Genomic DNA, 18,559 nt, shown 5'->3' with positions numbered 1-18,559 from the left:
TTTATACAACTGATTGATACTTCTGTAAAAATACTAACTTTGTTGATTCTACGTAAACTAATAATACTATTCATCTGTACGAAAGCGCAAATAATTACTAAAAAAACAACATCAGCTTTAGGTTTTAGTAAAGTTAGAGGTATGAGGGCGCCACAGAGAAACAAATGGGCTGATCAATATACAAGCGCAGGTGTTCTCCTAAATAAAGAGCAGGAGTTTGCTGTCCGGTAGCCACACTTTGGGCTCACTCTGTTTAGTGGCGCACGTGCAGCCTGTGTTCTCTAGACAGTCGATAAGCGATACTACTCTACAGTCCATGTTCAGGTGCTACCAGGGTTAAGTAGAATTTTTAGGTCGACCTGTTTCTTTTTAGTTGTTTAAAACCTATTCCTCTTTACAACTACTCGTAATTTTGAATAGAAGAACTGTAAATTTTAACGCATAAAAAGTCTAAGATTTTCAAAAATGACGAATTACTTGATGGAGGGACGACTTGTAACAAGTGTGATCTTAATTTAAGTACCTGTTTTTGACCCTTTTGTATTCTTAAGAATGCTTAAGGCTCAGAGCTAGAATTAGTAGAATTTTACGCAGTATTCTCTGGCCTGTAAATATAATATTAGTAAAGTCCTTATATGCGAGAGGTCTGCCCGTGAAGTCAAGAGTCATGGCCGTGCTTTCGCTACTTCTTGCTGTTCAAGGGGTTCTTATTTTGCTACAGTTTCAAGGTAAGTTTGATACAGTGAAAAATATTTAAAATATGATTATATTTTACATTAAATTTTATCGGTGTTACCTTTCATGCTTTAGGGTTTTTGAAAATTAATATCTAAAAAATTAGCGGAAAACTAACGTTTCTCATAACTCGAGTAAAGCTCAATAACCGTTGAAGAACAATATAGTATTACTTGATAAATAGTTGTTGTGCATGATAAATCATAAAAACCTCACACGTTAGAGATGAACTCTAGCACTGAGCTTCTAAAATACATCACGAGCTGTTGGGCTGTCGGTGAAAAGTCCAGTAAATACGGTGATTTCATTGAATACGTTACCTATATTGCTGGAAACCAAACTTGAAACTATACCAGCTGGTCATTACGTCAAAATGTTCAGAGCTTATTAAAGCACAAAGTAAAATAGCTTAAGTCCAATAAAACACCGGAACTTATGATGTAGTGTAAAAACGTTAATTTCTGGAAAACGAGAGAAAGCAGAATTGGTATAATTTATAAAAAAAATTATTTTGTTCTCGTATCAGTAAAATAATACAAGAAATGGAGAACTTTTTTACATATTTTGTAATATTTGTAGCACCACAAGAATTTGTTTGCTGACTTTAAAAAAGAAAAATTAACATTTTGAAAATATAACACAAAATCTTCATCGGAGTGTATTTTAACTAATTTCAGTTTTTGGTATATTATATTGAAAATTCCTGATCGTTACGCTGAAAATATTTCAAAACAATTTTGTCGAAATAATAGAAATACAAAATTGTAAATCTACCCCTGTAAATAATGTTTTTTTTTCACTACTTGCGTGCATGTCGAAATAAACCATTTCACCATTCTTCCCACTTCGAAACTTTGGAAAAGGTAATGTTTATAAGTTAACAATCATCGCTTAGCGTGAAAACAATGAATGTTTTCATTATTATCAGCAGAATCGTTAACCACAAGAAGGTTGTAATTCACAAATCTTATTTTATGTAAAGGCAATTGAAAAGGTAAAACTGACCTCTTCAAGTTATTTCAAGACTCTAAATCGTGTAGTAAGAGGCTTATTTGTTTGTTTGTTATTTTTTTAATTTTGCACAAAGCTACACGAGGGCTATCTGTGCTATCTGTCCCTAATTTAGCAGTGGGAAGGCAGATAGTCATCACCACCTACCGCCAACTCTTGGGCTACTCTTTTACCAACGAATAGTGGGATTGACCATCACATAAACGCCTCCACGGCTGAAAGGGCGAGCATGTTTGGTGGGACACGGATTCGAACCTGGGACCCTCAGGTTGCGAGTCGAGTGCCCTAACCACCTGGCCACGCTGGGCCATTAGTAAGAGGCACTAATAAAAAAAAAGGCCCCACAAAAAAACTTTACCTTTAAACTGTTCACTTATTTTGTTAAAGTTGTTAATAGAATTCTGGATAGTTTGAATTATGATCATTATCAATATATCATAGAGCAGTCAGTAAGAAGTCGAAAAGTTAGGAGATACAATATAATCTGTGACATCCGGTGTTATCTACCATTCTTGTTAATGTTAAAAAGGATCATTCTTCAGAGATTGGTCAAAAGTACCTTCAGATCGAAATGAAGCGGTGGTCAAAGTGTTCAATTGTTAAAGAAAATTACGCAATGGTATTTCAAATGAATTATTTTCTTTTCCAATTAAACGGACATCTGTTATAAAAGATAAATTGTTTATATCTATTGAACATCTCGTCAAACGTATTTATCACAGAGAAAGAGGGGTAATAAAACTCTTATCAAAGTTATGTGAAAAGATAAACCTTTTTTCAGTATTTTATTAAAGCCTGTCTCTTTGAGTTTTTGATATGTCATCTTTGGATTGTAATTACGTACATTTTGAGTTATTTTTTATCAACGTTTTTGTATAAACTTTTGTTGTCGTAAATAATAATGTTAAGGGCATTTTGCTTGGTGATGACTAGTTATGAAAAATAATCCTATCAATGACGAAAGGATATGAAATTTTATATTTTACGGATTTTCTTCTTTAATGAAAGATTCTCCTGTTGTACAATACGTATTTGGGAGAAGCACCAGCAGAATGGGCACATAAGGTATTCGGAGATGCTCAGAGTAGCATCCGTTTGAGTCAGCAGTAAGTTACAGATTCACATCGCTAAAATCCAGGGATCGATTCCCTGCGGAACCCATTGTGTAGTTTTGCACTAATAAACCAACAACAACAATAGCACAGAGTAGTGAAGAGAATATACCTTCTTGATTGTCGAACGCCCTCTTGCGAAATAATGCCATCTTCCAGTGTTTTGGTGGTCTCTTAAGGCCCGGAGCACCTTCACTAGCTTTAATCATTTCAATCTAAAATAATTTAGGGCAACTATTGCCAGTTTGTTCTTTAATAGGGAAAGTTAGGTTGAATCAAACATAATTTAGGGCAACTATTGCCAATTTGTCTTTAATAGGGAAAGTTAGGTTGAATCAAACATAATTTAGGGCAACTATTGCCAATTTGTTCTTTAATAGGGAAAGTTAGGTTGAATCAAACATAATTTTGCATGTAAATTGAATTAAACAATAGGCTAAAAATAATTTCTAATTGATCTTGATTTCATAATTCTAAATGTAACTTTTCTTTAACCTGCTACTTATTTAAGAAAAGGAAGTATAGGAATGTAACGCGTTACAACCTCTTACTTTCTTTAGATATTCTATAAAACTTCAATAAAAGCTTAACGTGTTTATAAAGTATCATTAGACATGAGATAAGTATGTACGAATCAAAGGGGGAGATTAATTAAATGCCCATTAATAATTTATCTTTAAATTTTCAGTATGCGATAAGTTGACATAAAGCTAACTGCAAAGAGTAAAAAAACAACAACAAAAAAACGAAAAAGACCTTAAAAGTGGCCAGGTAAATACTAGGTTAGAGAACTGGGGTTATATTAGTCTTCAAGTCTGCTGTCTTGTCGTATAAGAGATACATCATGGTCGTAGAGTATTGATTATTGGATGTGGTATTTGTTTTTGTTTTGTTTTTCTAGATTATGGCCAATATTCAAAACACCTCATCAGATGTTAACTGTCGACAGTGAAATATATTTACATATAAACAGTAAAAATTTATTTTTATATGTGAATACCAACGTTATGGCATTTTCATTGAGAAAGATTTCATAGTCAGGAATTGAGCATTATTTATTCTAAGTACTATGACAGTTAACTGCACACATTCGCGTATATACGTGTACACATGTTTGGGTTTATAGCCAGTGCGTGATTTCCAGGTCGGTTAGCTTTCATTGATATGCAATATTTTTATGTAAAGATAATTGCGAAGAAAATAATTATAGATCTACTTAGAAAAAGATACTTGTACTTTTCAATGAGACACTCTTTGTTAAAGTCAAGAGTGTTGCAAAATCCTACTTTAAATTCCTACTTCTAAGAAAAGCCAGATTTTCACATCTGTAGTATTGGTGTAACCACATTGAATGGCCTTTGTCATCTGTTTATGGTATGTTTAAGCTACAATAAAGGAAGAGATGTGGATCAAAAGCGACTCCAATTAAGAATTGACTTGGAAGAAAAATTTTTATGAAGTAAAATTTAGAAAAAATGACAGAATTAAATGTCAGAAAAAAAAAAGGTCGCGTATCTCAATTTCAACAGATATTGTAATATTCTCAGAAAGTAAGCTGTCTAGAAAAATTATTATAATTTAAAAAGAAATGATAATCAAATGATATCGGTGGCAAATATTTTAAGTATAAAATATTTGCCACTGATATATTAATAAAACAGTTTCCCAGGGTCAATCATCTTAAAAAAAAAAAGTTAAACAACATTTGGGAATAGTTCACGTCGTATACCAATTTGGGCATAATGAGGTATCCAGAAAAAAAAATTATTAAAATCGTTTCTGCCACCAAAAAAACATGAGTTTTAATTTAGAGCGTTCAGCAGAAACTTCAGACTTATAAGCCCCAAAATTGGGGTTCGATACTCACAGTGAGCATAAGGCAGATAGTCCTTTGTGTAGCTTTGTATTTACAAAAACAAAAAAACAAAATTATAATCTAAATATGAAGCATGATTTTTTTCAAACTGACAACCTTGTAGTTTGTCTGTGAAATAAAATCCTGCCCAGTGGCTCTGTGGTAACCTTGAAGACTTTTCATATTGAAAGCAAACTGTGAATTAATTCTGAAAACGGTGGAACTATAGACAGCGAAACTTTATTTTTGTCAATCACTAAATCTGCTAGATGTGAGGTGATTTTCTGATTTTTTTGAACTGAAAATAATATAGTTTTTGTACAATTTATTCTTATTATATATATACAAAATTCTTCTTTGCTAGTCTATTTTTATACACTTAATAGTAGTATACAGGCTTGCAGAAATATATCACTACATCTTTGCTTGCAAAGTGGAAAATTTACAGTTTACAGAAACATTTTGTATTGCGACGACTAACATAATAAAACTAGGGTCTACCCAACATAATTAGGCCGGAATATCATTGGGTTAAACGCGATTTTTAAGTTCAATGTCAGTGACGTTTAACTAAAAAAAGCAACTACTGGGAGGACATCCTTGTTACACATTCATTTATCTCTATATTAATACAGAGCTGATTCATAAATTTGTTTTTATATTCTTAAGCCATGCCTATGAATGTTTAAATAGATTAGATTACTGTTATTTAAAAACTATTCATTAATTATCAAGCTATACAAATAAACTGAAAAAAGAAACATTCTAAATAGGAGAGGCTGTTTATTTTTTGGCATGACTGTAATGAACAGTAACAAAATGCAAACTAGAATATAAAGAATAAAATAAAAAGAAAAGTTTTATTAATAGTTTCACTCTCGCAGGAAACCTGATGAAGGGATGTTGACCGAAACGTTGTTTTCGTCTTTTATCAATAAAGCTATTTTAATTTCGCGAGTTTTTCACCATTACTTTATATTCTGTTTTGCATTTTGTTACTGTGAATAATTTCTTACAGCGATCATATTAATAAAATAGAAACAAACGCTATAAATTGCATAACAAAAACTTACTACAAGTTTCAAACTCACCTTGATTATTATGTTAAACATTTATTATAAATCCTCATGTATGAAAATGATTTAGAAGTGTTTTTTTTTGTTTGCCCACTAATTTATGAATAGAAAGAATAACAGAATATTACCAGATTTTTCTCAATATTTCACTTCTTATTTAAGGATATCCAGATATAATGTTTTTCGATATTTCCAACCCCACAAAACTAAAATAATTAGTGGAAAATGTCGTATTTTAATAAAATATCTCCTTGTGAACTGATTTTATTTTAAGAACGTGAATTTATTTACAATAACTGTATAATACAATTTTTACATAAAGAACAATAACATGTTTTTTTCGTCCTACCCATCATTCAACTTAAGATTCATATTGTACTAGTAAATTGTTTAATATGCTACCTATAACATGTCATTTTCGTCCTAGCCATCGTTCAACTTAAGATTCATATTGTACTAGTAAATTGTTGCATATGCTACCTATAACATGTCTTTTTCGTCCTAGCCATCATTCAACTTAAGATTCATATTGTACTAGTAAATTGTTGCATATGCTACCTATAACATGTCTTTTTCGTCCTAGCCATCATTCAACTTAAGATATATCGTTTTAAATGTTACCACTTTATATTCTCGTTCATTTTATTACACCAGAAATAAGCATGTTAAACCACGTCTTATACGGAAGTAAATAAGCTTATGTACGGCAAATTTTGAAATTTCAGACTGAAGTAGAAGATTGATCTGTTCTAATGAAAAAAAAAAGGTGTTTCTGGTTGGATCATTCGTGCTTTCAAGAAATAAATTTTACCGAAGAGCTTCTTGATAACTATAACGGTCATGTCTATACATTTCAATTCATTCTAACAAATCGATAAAGCTCTATCTAAGAATTAATCTAATACTGTTTTTTCTTTTCTAAATTTATCCCACCTCCAGTAGCTCAGCGGCATGTCTACGGACTTATAACGCGGGTTTCGATATCCTTGGTAGGCAGAACACAGATAGCCCTTTGTGTAGCTTTTTGCTTAACTACAGACAATCACATCACGTAGTTAACATTATTTCTGATTCCTATTTAGAATATTTTAAAGGGGAATAGGAAGCCAACAATTGTTGAGGATACAATAACCCTGTGAAAGGTACAAAGTAATTAATTAATAGCAATGACCCTACCTATTTTCAGAGATCCCGAAACACAAAGTAAAATTAGCTTACTACCACTATTTTGGGTGTAAAATTGGTGACCAAGAAAAACATTAGACTGCACATGTCTGTTGTACAAATTGTACATCTGGCTTGATACAGTAACTGAATAAGAAAAGAGCAAGTATGCCATATGCAGTTCCCATGATATGGAGTGAGCCCAAAAATGATCTAACTGACTGTTATTTTTGTATGACTAATGTTTCTGGATATACAAGCAGAACTAAACAATACATTAAATATCCAGATATTGCATTTGCAATGAAACCAGTACCTCATGGGAATAATCTTCCAGTACCACATCCACCAGTGAATTGAGAAACATAAGATATATCCTGTAAAGAAGACAATGAATCCTCTTCATCTAGTAATTCTATTCCTGTGACCTCAACATAAACTGCCTCATCTGATCACATAAGTAGTGCTAAATGATCTGATTCGTGACTTGTCTCTATTAAAGCAGCAAAGGAACTTCTTGGCTCTAGTTTACAACAACAGAATTTATTAGCTCCAGGAACAAGAGTTTCAATTTACCGAAGTCACCATTAAAGTCTTGCATCTAACAACAGCATCTAAGATACTTTGTTTATGTAAAAATATTTAAGTACTAATGGAAGAATGAGGTACTGAACATCCTCCTCAAGAATGAAGACTTTTTATCGACTAAGCTAATGTTAGTCTAAAAGCTCTACTTTTGCACAATGGGAACACTGAGCCATCGATTCCTGTTGCTCAAGCTGTGAACATGAAAGAAACTGCAGATTAAGGATTCTTAAATGCAATTTTTAATGAATAAATAAAGTTGTTAAATAAGAAGTTGTTATTTTCACGATATATAAGAATATTTTGATTAAATCTATCATAACTCGAAAAGTAGAGGTGATCAGTAATTTTCAACATCATTTTTGAAATTAACATCGTCAAATTACTCAGAAAAAGTTGCACTTTTTTCTAGTAGCAGAGAAAAAAAATATTTTGTTGTCCAGTGTGATCAGTCCGGCATGTTAACCACCGGGCTGCGCTTGCCCTTATGTAGTAAAAAATAAAAAAAATATTCAACAAATGTGTAAGGTTTATGGCTTACTAATAAAACATAAGAAAAGACAAGCCACTTAAACAGAAAATAAGCCAACACAAGCCATTATTAAACTAACATTATGGCAGGTGATTAGGGCGCTCGACTTGCAGTTTGAGGGTCGCGGGTTCGAATCCCCGTCCCACCAAACATACTCACCCTTTCAGCTGTGGGAGCGTTATAAAGTGACGGCCAATCCCATTATTCGTTGGTAAAAGAGTAGCTCAAGAGTTGGCAGGGGTGGTGATGAGAAGCTGCCTTCCCTCTAAACTTTCACTGCTAAATTAGGGACGATTAGTGGAGGTAGCCCTCGTGTAGCTTTGCGCGAAATTCAAACAAAACAAATACATCTCGGAGCGTGAGTGTGCTACAAGAGAGACAGTCAAAGCCCACTATTCGGTCAGACAAGAGTAACCAAATAGTTAATGCGGGTGCTGTTGACTAGTTCCCTCTAGTTTAACAGATGATGGCATGTAAAAATTACATAATGTGTGTGATAATAAAATTATAATTTTCAACAATGAAGTAGTAGTTTAGGGCTAAGCTTTGGAAGGACAAGATGAATATGCGTATTTTCATACAGGCTTGAGTAAATTTAACATTGCTCTATCACTTCTCGTTCGTTGATGAATGATGATAGATTACAAATTTGATGGAAGTATTGTAAAATATGACGCATTTTGTAATCCAAGAACTTAAGAACACAAAGACGGAAGACATGCGAGTCAATCGTCCTGGTTGTAGCTTTCTTTTCTTAAAGAAAGTACGGAGCAAGTTTCTGAGGCAAATCCCGAATCCTTAGATCCATAACTCGGCCAAGCTAACCGATAGACCACACCCAGTTTATATGTTAGTAAATCAAGGTAACAAACAAATGTATTCACTTTGTTTTTATTAAAATTAATAAAGTATTTATCTATTAGATTGTAGAGGAGGTAAGCCGCCAGAAAGACTAAGAAGCAGTTAGTTCTAAACACGCAAATACTTACTTATTCGTAGCTCCGGTCAGAGATGCCTAAAGAAAAGCAAAAATTATGAAGTATTTCTTTCGAAAATTATCCAAAGTTTTCAAAGAAATTTAGATCTTTGAAGGTAATGTGGTAATAATAAATGCCGTTTGTTTGTTTAAGTACTTTAAGGTAGGTATTCTACTTTGTTCCTAAAAAGAGAACGAAATTTTTTAGTTTAGATTTTCATAAGGAAGTCAGGTCTTTAGTAAAATTGGTAATATGTGTATTGAATGGGACTATTTCATTTTAGATTAATTTCCTGGAATAAAATGAAAATTATGACGGAGTAAACTGAATGGCCAGTAATTACTTAACCTATTCCAACGTATTATCGATTCCCATGCTTTGTTAGAGATCTTAATAAAAAATAATGCACGCTCCAAGGTTACGACTGATACAATTTTAAGTACATACATAATTGACATCCAGTTTACGTTTAAGTAAGAATATATGATGTTTAAGTCTTTATATTGATTATTTCGCTTCTTTTTTGAACTTTTATATTCTCATGTAACGGTATTTCGAGTGTGCCTACTAGCTTGACATATACGATTTTCTCAGATAGTTCAACTCCTACTCGTACACAGTGCCACCGTGTGACTTGTCTGGATCTATAGAGTGAAGAAAAAACTCATTTTGTTTAAACGTAAAACTATAAACAGTTTTTATTTGCGTATTTGTTACTTTTTCTAACATGCAAGTAATTCGTTAGTAGCGCCAGTCTAAGACAAGTTGTAATTTCTACAGCAACTACTGAACTTGTATCATATTTTAGGAAAGAATAAATATGGAATGAGTAAAATTACTCTACTTTTGATATTATTCATAAGTGTAAATATGAACGGATATACAGATCATTTAACAATAGTGTGTCATTATACTATATAAATAAATGAGTTTTATTAGTTATACTGGTGATGTTGAAAGACTCTGGAACAGTTTATGTAGTGGTAATGCTGAGTCATTTAACAAAACTGTAAATCATGTATACGATGGAAGTTATGTATTAGGTTGTTAAAATTGGGTTAAAAATTGTTAATATGACCAGTAAGTGCGTAGCACACCTATACTTCAATTTAGGTGGTCCTGCTGCACCCTTTTTAAATTTCTATTTTTTGACATTTGATGATATTTTGTCAAAGGTGGAATGGATTGTCAATGTAACCTGGTTGCATACACTAAAGGTGATAATCTCGGAAACTCTAATAATAGTAGTAGTACATTGATATATACAATTGCTAAAACAACTCTCCTATATGTATAGAGTCATGAATAAAAAAAACGGAACGTTTTAATATAATGGTAATTTGGTCCCTCCAATTATTGAAGAAAAAGCGACATACCCTTAAAGGCAATTCACCTAACCATTCACCTAACCAAATTTTTCAGTTGTTTTATCTCCTGGTGTGTTTCTCAACAATTAGGTATCATTTTATAACGTTACACTCACTAAAAAATTGCCACCACAACAACTGATTGAGAAATGAATACTACATCGAACAAAACGCCACCTGTACGCTATACAATTAATGGAACAAGGTAGGTAAGAAGTCGGCATCATATAAATGTTTCATAATTAATGTATGCAAGCATCATATTTTTATTAAAAACTAATGTTGACGTAAGTGACGAAATAATTCAAATAATTTTAATTGCATCATCGTCGAAATGGTTCTCAGTTGAAAAAAGAAACATAAAAAAATACCTCTTACGATGTTTTAATAAATATATACATTTACACAGTTGCCAATACAAGTACGGTCTTCACCTCCAATAAACACTATTTGTTTATTTATTACTAATATTCAGTATTAATATTATTAACATAACTCGGGGATTAATTGTTTCTACCCAATATCCAGAGAAGAGTAGGAAATAAGAATATTATAACTAATAAATTATCCCATTGAAGTACTTTGACTGTTCTTACTACGTCCAAATTAACCCCTACCCCATTATTACACACATAGAGACTAGCGAGGTGATAATTAAGGAAACTTGCTGGCAAAATGTTTTTCGTGTGTTAATTTCATCACAAAATAGAAATATTTGTTCGATATAAAGGGAGAAAATTTCATAAGTTATTAGTTCTGTAAAGATTCATCGTTACATTTCTTCCGTAATGTCTTAGCATATATACGTGGTGGCCAAAATAAAATAACATATTTGACACTGCAAGAAAGAACTGTTGCGAGCTGTGCCTGTGAGAAAATATATTTATATTATATGCAAGGTAGCAAGGTAATGGGAAGTTGGAACACGTGTGACACATAAAATATCCATTGTCTAGAAACGATCGTTTTTGCCTTACACTTTTACTTGATCATTTAGAAAAGCGAGATTGGCTAATTTAAACAAATATGTTTAAAATCTTCGTTATTAAGCAGATAACATTGTCAGCATCCTTATCCTCAAATACAGTGGACGCTACAGGGAAGTCCGTGTGAGAATGAATGGTGATCGCAGATCGTTTACATAATGTGCATTATACAATAGTGGACGTTAAATCGTTGGGAGTCGAAGAAGGTTATCAATACTAAAATTTTACATTCTTCAACAATTCTTTTCAATCAAGGATATCTTTGTTTCGTGAGCTTCGGACATATTTTGAGGTATATTTTCTGCTGAAGAACACTTGTAAACAGATCTTGCCCTCATTCGAGAGTCTTACACTGTTGCTGTTAGTTGGTTATCCCTGCAAGAAGTTTTATATATTTCTCTGTTCGTGATATAACAAAAAAATATCAATAGTAATTCCCCCCCCTCCTGTGGCTAAGCTGTAAATCTGAGGGATTATTACGCTAAAAATTAGGTTTCGATACCAGAAGTGAGCAAAGCCCAGATTTTGTAGCTTTGTGATTAACAATAACCAAACAGTAGTATCTAGTTGTATGTGTGAATAAACTTTATTTCCTGTAATTATATTAGTCTAAGAACCTTGTTATAATACAAACCATCAACATTTTAGAGAGTAACTAAAACTTACTGGATCACTGCAGAGTGAAGTTTCCTGAGCAATTTGGTGAAAACATTTTCTATTACAATTTACAATAAATCGGTGAAATTACCCGATTCACACCTCTTTAGATAGGCGTGCTTTTTATCATACCGCTGTCATGAAAATAAAAATGAGAATTATAATAGCTGTTACTGGAATGTAAAAAATGTAGCGTGAAAAGCGTACTATAACAACATTTCATTTTTACTTCATCCCATCTACAAACATTAACTATGAAACTTCAAACCTTAAATAGCATCAAACATATTATATATGTAAGAGATAAACTAGGAACGGAAAAAATAAACCCTAAAACAATTGTAACATATAATACAAAGCAGATGGCTTTCATTTCTATTTCATCTTTATCTATTGAATAACTTTTAACACATTAAAAGTTCTTAAATGTCTACATAATTTCATATCTCTTTCAATTTCATCGTTCTTCTATGTAATAAAAATAGTAAAAGGTGTAATATTTATGTAAGATTAGCCAAACAAAAAAAAATAATCTTACTTTAGGTGTCATGTCGCCATCTATTGTAAGGAAGTGGCATTAAGGTCATGTGCTTCTTTATCTTATGCAATTAGTAGTTTCAAATGTTTTTTTTTAATAGGAGCTAAATATTAGAAATAGTCAATGACTTAGCTAGGCTCGTACATAAAATTTGTTTGAAAGTAAATTTTTTCTATATCTTTCATTTCTATTTCATAAGGACTCGTAACGGACTTTTCGCCAGTCACACAAGTTGCACTGTTATTGAATATTAGTATATTTAATCATTGTAAGTAACAACAATTTCTGGCATAGGTTGTGTTCAAACCAAATATTCATCAGTTTATATTTAATCATTTTTGCACATTTTAGTCTGTTTACTATATAGGACAAAATATATGACAGGATAAAACAAATGTGAACTGTACATGGTAGCCTATAAAACTCAAATACCTTTAGTTTCCGATTATATCAAGATATCACACATTTATTAAAAGATTGCAAAAAAAAACTAATAAAAATCATACACGAAACTAAATAAATTTGATTCGGCTTAACACAATTTTAATACGAGTACAGCTTTTGCTTTTTTTATGGCATGTTTATGAACATATAATTTTAAATTTCAGTTAACGAAATTTGTTTCCAGCAATAACGTGCAACTGTCTTCGAGCTGAATTTAATATTTCGCATGTTAATTTAAATTTTAAAACTTTTTTTTTTACCGGTGTTCTCCTATGACTTAAAGGACTCAATCACTTTTCTAAATATGTTATTTAACTTGTGTAAAATATTTAATTTTCTAAACGGGCTAGTTGAAACCCACGCATTTGGCTTTTACGTTTTATAGGCTGGAGATTTTCAGTTTTATTTTTCACAGCAGTGCTTTAAAAGGCATAATGTCGAGAAAGGGTAATAAAATTGAGTTTTCAATTTATCTAATTTATATGCAACTTTTGTAGTTTTATTTCTATCTGTGTTTAAGAATTAAACGGAAACTTGGGCAAAACCAGACCACTTTCGATTATATTATATATATATATATATATATATCACCCACAGGGCCTTTGAAATAGGGTCTCATTTGAAATGAGGAAATATACACTTTAACAACTCAAATGGAATGCTTGTATTCTCAAGACAAATTGGGTGGTTTATTGCTTCTAACAAACTTTTAGAATTCTTGAAGTTTAATAAAAGCATCGAGACTGTACATTCTTGACGTATCAACGTGTTTCTAGATAAAGATTAAGTTTTTCGCTGACATACTAAGATTGATTTTATAAGCGAAATAACATGGAATCCTTTTGCAAGAAAATTAATACTTCCCTTTACATTACTTCCCGTGAATTTCAAATATATTTTATTCGATTTTTCAGCTTCACCGAGTTTTGCAAATGTAATTTTATAAGAAGCTATACATATTTATATATCTAATTGTAGGTCACTCCGCTTAACCATATCTAAAGATATTGTAACTGTGCATATCCACTTGAAATTGAAACTTCACAGTGTACTTAATCATCTTTGTTCCATACACTCTAACTTATATTACATGCAAATGTCAAATATAACACACTCTTAATTAATATCTATTATGAAATAAAAAATTATAAATCTAAAATCCTTATATTACATCTTTTTCTCTGCAGTTGCAAAAAAAAATATTTTATAAACTTGCCACAGTTTGCACAGAAAAAGCAACTTTTATAATTAATTGAATGCCACTGTGTAATGATGTACATTATATTTTAAAAACAATACATCGAATTCTAATGCAACATATAAGCACATGTATGTCAATGAACATTCACCTCGATCAAATAGATGAACTTTACTCTGTGATTTTTATATGATTATGTAGAACAATTAATTGAATCTCCTGGAGAAAATTAGATATCGATAAAATAGTTTACCCTGAAATGTTTTTATTGTACGAGTTGGATGTTAAATTGATTTTCTGGCTTTAACCACTTTTAACTATGTGTCATTATTACAGCGTCAGAATATAAGATTCGATCTTTTTTAGTCATCATCAGAGGACAGATAGCCCATTTTGCCGCCTTACGCTAAAACAAACCACAAACAATGTAACTTGAATTTGCTTTTCCTCACTTTTGTAAGGTAATTGGTACTTTTAATCTGAACGGTAACTTATGCGCACGTGGACTGAACAGCCAGGTCAGAGTATCCCTAGAACTCCTTAATTTTGAAGGACAACCAGTCAACAGCACACGCCATCGCAATGGATTTTTTGTCTACTGAAATCGAATAGCAGAATTAAGATAACTGTTACTTTTATAACGCACCCAAATGTTGTATCTTTGATTAGCTACCCGATGCCCCAACAATTAGACCACATCAGGCTCACTTAAATAGATTACTGACTTTGGCTTGGTTGTTGTTAAGCGCAAAGCTACACGAAGGGTTATACATGCTCTGCCCATCACGGGTATCGAAACTAATTTTTAGCGTCTTAAGCCTGCAGACTTTCCACTTAGCCACTAGGATGGCGAGCAAGTTGCTGACAACCATTAGTAAAAGTTTTTTCATGTTTCCAGTTTTGTTTTATAATTATTTTTACACACCACTTAGTTAAACTAAATATAATTCCTTTTTTTACATGTTAACGCATACATACCATTTTTATTCAAAACTAAAATATTCATCTTCCATTTTTATAGTTCCTTAAAGCGAGGGCTTGGTTCAAACCCTAACTTTAGTATTTTACTTCGCAATGTAATTAATGTTATATCTTTATCGTTATATCTATCTTCTTCTGTTGTTTGTTGTTGATAACTGCTCCTTTTAGGTAAGAGTGTTTTACACTTACCACCTTAAAATTTAATTGTAAATACTACTACGTTGTTTATAAGCCTTTAACTTCCTCCTAACGCATCCACTTTTCAGAATAAAGATGAAAAATGATAAAACTATACTAAATGCTATATATATTCACATACACATCGAGGAAACAAGGAAAGAGATAGATTTAAAATGCCGACTGACAATCCAGTCACTGACCAAAAATATCTCATTGTATCTTATTTGTTATACTCTCATTTAACAAGTACAACCATTGTCTTATGTAAATCCTTATAAATGTCTTTTATACGTCTCAGGTGCGTTCATTCATAAACTTGGATTTTGTGCAATTTATAGGATAATACAAAACGTTAAACATTGCACTTAAACTGTCCTGTTGTAACATTATGAGACCGTGCTTAAAAGTAATCATCCACATGGACTAGAAGGGAAATTTAGTATTACATAAAACGTTTAGTTATGTAATAAAACTCGTATTACTTCTTGGAAGCCAGACTGACAAAATAACATATTTTAGGTGAGTGTGGAACTAGGTATTGCATTTGCCAAGAACTAGTTATTTCCTTTTATTTCGTTTTCTAGCTTACGGTGTCAACTTACAGTTGATAACCTTTTTTATTTTGAGAGTTTTAGAATCACTTTTGACCCTTTCAGTTTTCATCTTGAATATTCACGATATGATTTATGTCAATTTCAAATGTTTCATATCAAATAAAGCGTTTTATTATTTTTTATGTAAAAAATTTAAGAAACAAAGCGATTTCCCGAGTGCCATCTGGTGTAAGATATCGATGTTTACAAAAAATATTTTGTCAATAACATATTAATATAATATCTTGTTTAAAACCTACTTTTACTCTCTAATAAAAAAAAAACGAAGAAGTCTATCGTATATTACAGGAATCATTAACTTTTCTCTCTGATCACAAACAACAAAGAAAAATAATTTCGTTTAGCAATCAACCATAAAACTTCCTCTCCCATTGAAAGGGAAGAAAGGAGGCCTAGTTGAAGTCTACAGATTTGGCTTTTACATTTTATAGGAAATGTGCATCACATACACATTTTTATATATGAATCATTCCAGTCAGTTAACTCTACTTAAAGATATTGTAACTGTAAATTTTTGAAATATATCCAATTGAAATCAAAAGTAAACAATATACTTAACCCACTTTTGTACAATACACACTAAAACTAAAAGTCTAATGTACGAATTATTCGAAGGACAATACGTTAAATTATAATGCAAACTATAAGCACTTTTATTATTCCACCAATAATTCATTCACAAAAAATACCTGATTAAAAAAAATAATTGCTTTCAAAAATTTGTTTGGTTTATCTTAAACTATGAAATAATGCAAAAATAAATCCCACCAAACTTAGAGGGTGTTCACGTATGTATTATCAAACGGTAGATACCAGTGGCACAGCGGTATGTCTGCGGACTTACAACGCTAGAATCTGGGTTTCGATACCCGTGGTGGGCAGAGCACAGATAGCCCATTATGTAGCTTTGTGCTTAATTACAAACAAACAAATGAAAAGGAAAATAATTCACATAATTTCATATAACAATGATTAATTTTCCTTGAAAAAATTGCTTTTCTTATAGCACTCGGTTAATTTTTAGACAGTAATAAAGCCAATTAAAGCAGATAAGTTTCTTGTAAATTTAAAATAAAACAGCTAAAAACGAAAACTTTCTATAGGAATAATTATTTTGTCACAACAAAACAAACGAAGAAATTCTCTTTTAACAAAAACAACTTTCCTGCTCGCTCCATCAATAACCAGAAGGTCTCTCCGGCAAATCAGCAGAAACTTCTTTCTTTGAGAAAGCATATAAAGAATTTAAACACAAATATTTGAGAAAATTATCCCACGACAATCAACACCAAAAAACGGAGAAGTGACTCTGTCAAGAAAATGGCCTGGCATGGCCAGGTGGTTAGGGCACTTGACTCACGATATGAGGGTCGCTGGTTCGAATCCCCGTCCCTTTCAACCGAGGGGGAATTATAATGTGACGGTCAGTCCCACTATTCGTTGGCAAGAGTTGGCGGTGGGTGGTCGTCCCTAATTTAGCAGTGAAACACTAGATGGAAGGCAGCTGGTCATCACTAGCGCAGGTACCCCCCCTCCCCTTTTAGCTTTGTGCGAAATTCAAAACAAACAAATCTCTAAGGAAACAACTGTTGTCTTCCCTTTATATGCAGGAAAGAAACCTTCAACAGAAATAACCCATTTGTCTCTCTAGTCAGAGAGCCTAGAAAACATTATTCTATTAAAAAACAAAACAGCGGACAATTCTCAGTTACGAATAGGTAAAAAATAGCTGTTCCGAAGCCAGTAAAGAGCAGTCTTTTTCCATAGAAAGTTATTTTCTCTAAGAAGAAAATAAGCTCTTCCATAAAAAATATTTATTTTTTCATTAGAATATTAGAAAGACTTCCACAATTAATAAAAAGTAAAAACTTGTTCAGTTATGCTCACTCATGAAAATTTATAAACATTCCAAGGAATATTGCTCGTTACCAGTATTCTTTTCTTAGTTTTCAACTTGTTCCGTTATGCTCACCCATCAAAATTTATAAACATTCCAAGGAATGTTGCTAATTAACAATATCCTTTTCGTAGTTTTCAACTTGTTCCGTTATGCTCACCCATCAAAATTTATAAACATTCCAAGGAATGTTGCTAATTAACAATATCCTTTTCGTAGTTTTCAACTTGTTCCGTTATGCTCACCCATCAAAATTTATAAACATTCCAAGGAATGTTGCTCATTAACAATATCCTTTTCGTAGTTTTCAACTTGTTCCGTTATGCTCACCCATCAAAATTTATAAACATTCCAAGGAATGTTGCTAATTAACAGTATCCTTTTCGTAGTTGCAACTTGTTCCGTTATGCTCACCCATCAAAATTTATAAACGTTCTAAGGAATGCTGCTCATTAACAATATCCTTTTCTTAGTTGCAACTTGTTCCGTTATGCTCACCCATCAAAATTTATAAACGTTCTAAGGAATGCTGCTCATTAACAATATCCTTTTCTAGTTGCAACTTGTTCCGTTATGCTCACCCATCAAAATTTTAAACTTTCCAAGGAATGTTGCTCATTAACAATATCCTTTCCTAGTTTCGCTGTACC

General features: G+C 32.1%; 1 protein-coding gene across 2 annotated transcripts in view; it reads left to right on the top strand.

Annotated features, from left to right (window-relative positions):
- Nucleotides 1-238: 238 nt before the first annotated feature.
- The window catches only part of LOC106458531 (putative carbonic anhydrase-like protein 1), a 137,354-nt gene continuing 119,033 nt past the window's right edge, over nucleotides 239-18,559 (top strand). For both annotated transcript variants that reach the window (XM_022385159.1, XM_022385153.1), the window contains exon 1: nucleotides 239-728. In XM_022385159.1, coding sequence (XP_022240867.1) covers nucleotides 668-728 — 61 coding nt within the window. In that variant the 5' untranslated portion in view covers nucleotides 239-667. The remainder of the gene's footprint in view (nucleotides 729-18,559) is intronic.

This window comes from Limulus polyphemus, unplaced genomic scaffold (assembly GCF_000517525.1).
Source record: "Limulus polyphemus unplaced genomic scaffold, Limulus_polyphemus-2.1.2 Scaffold23, whole genome shotgun sequence".
Classification (NCBI taxonomy): domain Eukaryota; kingdom Metazoa; phylum Arthropoda; class Merostomata; order Xiphosura; family Limulidae; genus Limulus; species Limulus polyphemus.
The sequence above is the reverse complement of the archived record's forward strand: the minus strand, read 5'-3'. Positions and strand labels throughout refer to the sequence as shown.